General features: G+C 38.4%; 1 protein-coding gene across 1 annotated transcript; it reads left to right on the plus strand.

Moving 5' to 3' along the window:
• The first annotated feature begins 62 nt into the window (after positions 1 to 62).
• LOC105283751 (THAP domain-containing protein 1) lies at positions 63 to 4,467 on the plus strand. Its single transcript, XM_026973175.1, has 3 exons — positions 63 to 224; positions 3,498 to 3,809; positions 3,927 to 4,467. Exons 1-3 carry the CDS (start codon positions 160 to 162, stop codon positions 4,210 to 4,212), a joined length of 663 nt encoding a protein of 220 aa, XP_026828976.1. The 5' UTR covers positions 63 to 159; the 3' UTR covers positions 4,213 to 4,467.
• The last annotated feature ends 1,882 nt before the right edge of the window (positions 4,468 to 6,349 follow it).

Below are 6,349 nucleotides of genomic sequence, written 5' to 3' on the forward strand. Positions count from 1 at the left end.
AAGGTGAAGAGAGATGTGGCCAATCGTATCAGTGCGAGACGAGGACGACAAGTATTAGAGGTCTCTCGCTTTAGTGCGGTCGTCAGTTTCGTGTTTGCTCGTCATTGCACAGTGATTGTGGAAGTAATGTGACGCCGAATACGTCAGGCGAACCTCGAAATGGTGACAAAATGTTTTCTGTGCGGACAATGCATCGAAGACGCGCAAGGAATATCATTCTACACGTAAGGTCCATGTGCACGCATGTGCGTAAATATACATACGTGAATGTAGCGTATTCTGCGCGACAAAATATCTTAGTTTTAGGAGGATTAGTGATCAACATCGAGCAAATGTTATATAAATAATCTCTAATTTGATTTTGCTCCGACTCCGACTTCGATTACAACACGAAAGAATGAATGAAAATGTCAGCTGATTGCGAATGGAATTATCAAAGATGGCGCTGTGGATTTCTCCTAGTAACATCCAGGGCGTATGTCTGCTGACGCGCGTTACACGGATCTATTCTCTTTTGAAAAATTTTCAATTTCAATTTTTGAGCCATTTCGATCATTTTGAATCCATATTTCGGAAAAAGCAAGATAGAAACTATATCTCTCGTATTTATTATATAGGTAAATCTACCGCTTAGCGAACCCACCTCCTATCACCTTGTCCTTGACATATATTATAGAGGTCACCCTCTTGAGTGACCCTCAAAAGGTTTTAGCCGTCGATCGTTGTTTACTAAAAAGTTATTAACAAAAGAAGTTTAATGATTTTGCACGAATTTTCAGCCGTCCACAACAAGCAAAGGTTATATTTCCGAAACTGGAGCCCCGGACACATACGCTCGGTTTCAGCCCGCTTCGCGGGAGGGCGGGGGCGGGGGCTTCGCCCCGCCCCCCCCCCAGAACCAGTGTAACAGATTTTACCGTACAGATTTTGATCACCTGGTACACGGCACGGATTTCGGCGGGGGGGGGGGGAGCGAAGCCCCTGCTAACGGTTAAAGCAGAGAATACTTTGTATTTAACTGTTTATGCTTTTGGTTAAAGTGAAGAATACTTTGTACTTATACAGGGTGTCCCGGGTTTTAACCGACAAACTGCGGGAGCATATTCTACTAGTGGAAATAAGAAAAAATTCTTATATCGAGTTTGCTTAGAAATGCTTTATTACAAAGTTATAAACCAATATTGAAAAGAAATATGAGATAAGTAACAACGGAACATAGTGTAGAATTTGGAAGGTCGAAGATGTTTATGTTGCGTGTATTCACATGTATTCATGTTCACTATGTTGAAACGATTCAGTATGATTGTTACTTTCACAACAGTAGCTGTTAGATTTCAATCGTCGTGTCAACTAGCAATTACTATCAGAATGCCAAAAGTGTCTTCAAATGAGGAATACACTGATATTCATTTCGTGTACGGATTCTGTGACGGAAATGCACGAGCTGCCGTACGAGAGTATCAACGTAGATTTCCCAACAGGAGAGTACCAGATAGATTTAAAGCAACGAATTACTAATTCAGTTACTGAGATGCAACAAAATTTTCAGGAATGTCGTACCGTAACAAATTCTGTACTACGTCGATGTCTAGCTTGTATCGATGTGCAAGGACAACATTTTGAAATGCGTCACTAAATCATTGCGTAGATAATTTATATTTTTGTGAAAAAATCCGTTGTTACTTATCTCATATTTCTTTTCAATATTGGTTTATAACTTTGTAATAAAGCATTTCTAAGCAAACTCGATATAAGAATTTTTTCTTATTTCCACTAGTAGAATATGCTCCCGCAGTTTGTCGGTTAAAACCCGGGACACCCTGTATTAAAAGAAACTATTCTATATATTAACGATTCACTGCTTTAAATGACTTTCCTTCCTTCGTTCATATACATATTCGTCTTTTTTATATCTTTCAATATTCAAAATAACTACTATATTTGCAAAATTTCTTTTGTTAATAACTTATTCATAAACAACGATCGACGACTAAAATCTAGTGCGGGTTATTCGGGAAGGTGACCTTTGTAATATATGTCAATATTATGTTCTTGGTTCGCGTAGACAGCTAAAAATTCGTGCAAAATCATTAAACTTCTTTTGTTAATAACTTTTTAGTAAACAACGACCGACGGTTAAAACTTGCACAATGTTACTCAGGAGGGTGACCTCTATAATATATGTCAAGGACAAGGTGATAGGAGGTGGGTTCGCTAATCGGTAGATTTAACATTATATAAGCTTTTTACAGTTGCATAATATCTAACATTTCCATTTTTTTCTACTAAATATAATTTAAAAGAATTTTTGAAAATTAGCTTTTTTGCAAATTCGAAACAATATAGCCAAAATAATATGCCACATTCTAATATCGATTTTAACATAAAGAAGATAATCTTAAAGTCACACTCAAGAATATCGAGAACGGTTGAACATGTTGTGGCGATCATGTCGTCATATCTCATCGCCGAGACGGCCGGGGTCTACGATTGAATTTATTGAATTTATAGAAATCAAAGCCTTTGAGGATTCGACTGGCAACCGCCGACGTGTGCGGACGTAACGCTTTGTACTTTTCGGGCGAACAATAAAACTCGGGCTGTGCTCGTACATTAGAACAAAGATCTCATTTTCTTTTCGCACCTTACTCGGCACCTATATCTTCCACCTATACAGGGTGTCCCGGGTTTTAACCGACAAACTGCGGGAGCATATTCTACTAGTGGAAATAAGAAAAAATTCTTATATCGAGTTTGCTTAGAAATGCTTTCTTACAAAGTTATAAACCAATATTGAAAAGAAATATCAGATAAGTAACAACGGAACATAGTGTAGAATTTGGAAGGTCCAAGATGTTCACATGTATTCATGTTCACTATGTTGAAACGATTCAGTATGATTGTTACTTTCACAACAGTAGCCGTTAGATTTCAATCGTCGTGTCAACTAGCAATTACTATCAGAATGCCAAAAGTGTTTTCAAATGAGGAATACACCGATATTCATTTCGTGTACGGATTCTGTGACGGAAATGCACGAGCTGCCGTACGAGAGTATCAACGTAGATTTCCTAACAGGAGAGTACCAGACAGATTTAAAGCAACGAATTACTAATTCAGTTACTGAGATGCAAGAAAATTTTCAGGAATGTCGTACCGTAACAAATTCTGTACTACGTCGATGTCTAGCTTGTATCGACGTGCAAGGACAACATTTTGAAATGCGTCACTAAATCATTGCGTAGATAATTTATATTTTTGTGAAAAAATCCGTTGTTACTTATCTGATATTTCTTTTCAATATTGGTTTATAACTTTGTAAGAAAGCATTTCTAAGCAAACTCGATATAAGAATTTTTTCTTATTTCCACTAGTAGAATATGCTCCCGCAGTTTGTCGGTTAAAACCCGGGACACCCTGTATATTCCGACATTAAAATACCCAAAATATAAATACGAGAATAATTTGTATCATCGTTTTTCAATTTATTTTTCCAGATTTCCCGAAGATGGGGATCATCGGAAAAGGTGGCTGGAGGCGATCGGAAAAACTGATGCGGAAGTTCCCGTTCACTCGAGACTGTGCTCGCGTCATTTCCCGCAAGACTGCTTCACCGACTCGATTCTGATGGATGACGCTACTCCGATCTTGCAATTGGAGCCGACTTACTTCAATTTGATTACGGACACCAGTGAGGAGAAGAAGGAAGAGCAGAAAGAGGAGGAGCAGGAGGAGAAAGAACCGGAAACCGAGCCATTACGTTCGTCGTCGCAGTGCGTGTCTACAGTGATGCGGCCGACTATTCGAAAGTAAGATGACAGTGAATTAAAATGCTAATAATTCATCGAGAGTAAAACGATTCTAAACATCGAGATTCTCGATACGAACGTCTTGTTCAACGAGCATATTGTGTTTCGCTTTCCAAGAGGACGACGGATCCACATGCTGTCGGACGAGGAGATGAAGGAGATGCAGCCGATCAAGTACGTGCGCTACCTGAAAAATGTCAATTGGGACGAGATTTCGAAGGTGCCGGAGGAGGCGAAAATTGTCTGGGAAGTGGCGACGGAGGAACTGAAGGAGGATAACGATAAGATCAGGCGTTTGCAGGCGCACGTTCGCCAGCTCAATACTACCATTCAGGGACTGAAAACCGTACTGAAAGCGAACAGGAAGAGCGGCCGCCGCGGATGTTTATGCTTAAACGCATAAGCAACATTTATACACCTGCAAATTAAGTAATTATAAATCTTGTCTACACTAAATCTTTGTTAATGTGTAAATTTTCTGCATTGTCATTCAGAATTATTGTACACATTACTGTCTTAATAACTTATTTTCGAGAATAATAAATTTAAAGTTTTGTGCATATCTACAATACATTTTTAAAAAGGTAAGAAAAGGAAGAATTCTGTTCGAATGTACGAAGCGAAAATATTAAAGAGAATGATCTCGTGCCATATTCCATTCCTCGAAATTTCGTCAAGAAATTAACAAGAACGTTAATATTCCCTGTTTAGATTCCGAGAAAACATCAGCTCGTAAAATATTTAAGTTTCAGTTTGAGATCTTGAATTAATTTTAACCTGTGTGAAGTTAGCACCCCATTTTTCGAAAATCAAACTTTTAAAGGATGTTCCAGGTTGTTCTAGTTGCTCTAAACATTGTTCCAAAGTATTAGATTGATTGGTCAAAACCTTTACGAGATATCGGAAAAAAAGAATTTTGGAAAAAATCATTTTTGAAGAATGGAACAAGTTTTATATCCAAGAAAATCTCGAAAAACCAAATTTTTCGAGTAGGTTACAAGAGTAAAGTCACCCTGAGGTTTCGAATCGGGGCGTATAAATTTTGTTCCCGGTTGTTCTACTCGAGAAAACGATAGTTCTAAAGCGGGAAGCCTGGAACAAGTTTTATATCCAAGAAAATCGCGAAAAACCAAATTTTTCGAGTAGGGTACAAGAGTGAAGTCATCCTTAGGTTTCGAAACGGGGTGTATAAATTTTGTTCCCGGTTGTTCTACTCGAGAAAACGATAGTTCTAAAGCGGGAAGCCTGGAACAAGTTTTTTACCCAAGAAAATAGAAAAATAATATTTTCCATTAAAGAGTAAAGTGGACCTTATTATAATTATAACAATATAATTATTGTTGCTATGGTCTTGAAATTTTTGTTCTGAGTTGTTCTACACAGTTATAAACATATTCTAAATCGACAATGTTGTAAGTTATTTTATTTGGGAAAGAATGTCCAAAAACGATTTTTTCCAAAATTCTTTTTTTTCGATATCTCGTAAAGGTTTTGACCAATCAATCTAATACTTTGGAACAATATTTAGAACAACTAGAACAACCTGGAACATCCTTTAAAAGTTTGATTTTCGAAAAATGGGGTGCCAGGTAAAAAATTGTTTTTTTCAATTTTCCGCGAAAATTTTTATTATATAAATTTGATCTTCTGGAACAATTTGGAACAAGTCTAGAACAACCTGGAACAACTTTTAGAATTTCAAAATTTCAAAAATGGGGTGCTAACTTCACATAGGCTTAATTTTATCCTATTTTGAAAACGCGCATTTTAATGCTCAACAACAGCTTTCGAAATTAATCATGGAGCGAAAAGGACATATTGTAGCGTAATAATTATTCTATGCATTGTAATAATAAAGGAGTTAACAAACAATTACCATCTCATTTCATCTCTTCATTTCAACTGCTGCGTATTCAAACCTCATTTATTTGCCACTTCCTACACTATCAATGTGAACAGGCCTCTGCGAAAATTTTGGATGAGGAGATGCGTGAATGTTTCGATAATTGAAATTCGATTTTGCTTTGGAGAGTTTGAAACTCAAGTCAAGTTGATGCTTTTCATTACGCGTCTAATTTCTCGGGTTTATTTTCGAAATGGTCGATTCATTTGCGAGCCAGCAAAACGAAACATTCAAGCAGCTCGCTTGGAAAGGGAAATACGGCAATTACGCGGCGAATAAGATCCGTTTCACTGGCTATCTTTCTCTCCATTGTGGCGTACAAGGCCGGGTTGGTTCCCGCTGTCGCGCTTGTTTGTGCCCGACAATGCGACTGTACAACCAGACGATGCGCTGCAGCGAAAGCGAACAGTACGTCCGTCGATGGCGGATCCTTTCAGGGAAGACAAATGCCCGCGCCCGTGCTCGCTTTTCCGCGTGACAGTAGTACGCATAATACGTTCACCACCGGCACACCGGGGAAAATGTACGAGACGAGCAGGGTAAACTAGAAATGGGAGGTCACCGGGCGAGAACGAAGAACGGTGCGTGAGCGAGATGCTGGACAGAGGATGAAACCAGCGGGATCGCTTTATCTACC

This window comes from Ooceraea biroi, chromosome 10, assembly GCF_003672135.1.
Source record: "Ooceraea biroi isolate clonal line C1 chromosome 10, Obir_v5.4, whole genome shotgun sequence".
Classification (NCBI taxonomy): domain Eukaryota; kingdom Metazoa; phylum Arthropoda; class Insecta; order Hymenoptera; family Formicidae; genus Ooceraea; species Ooceraea biroi.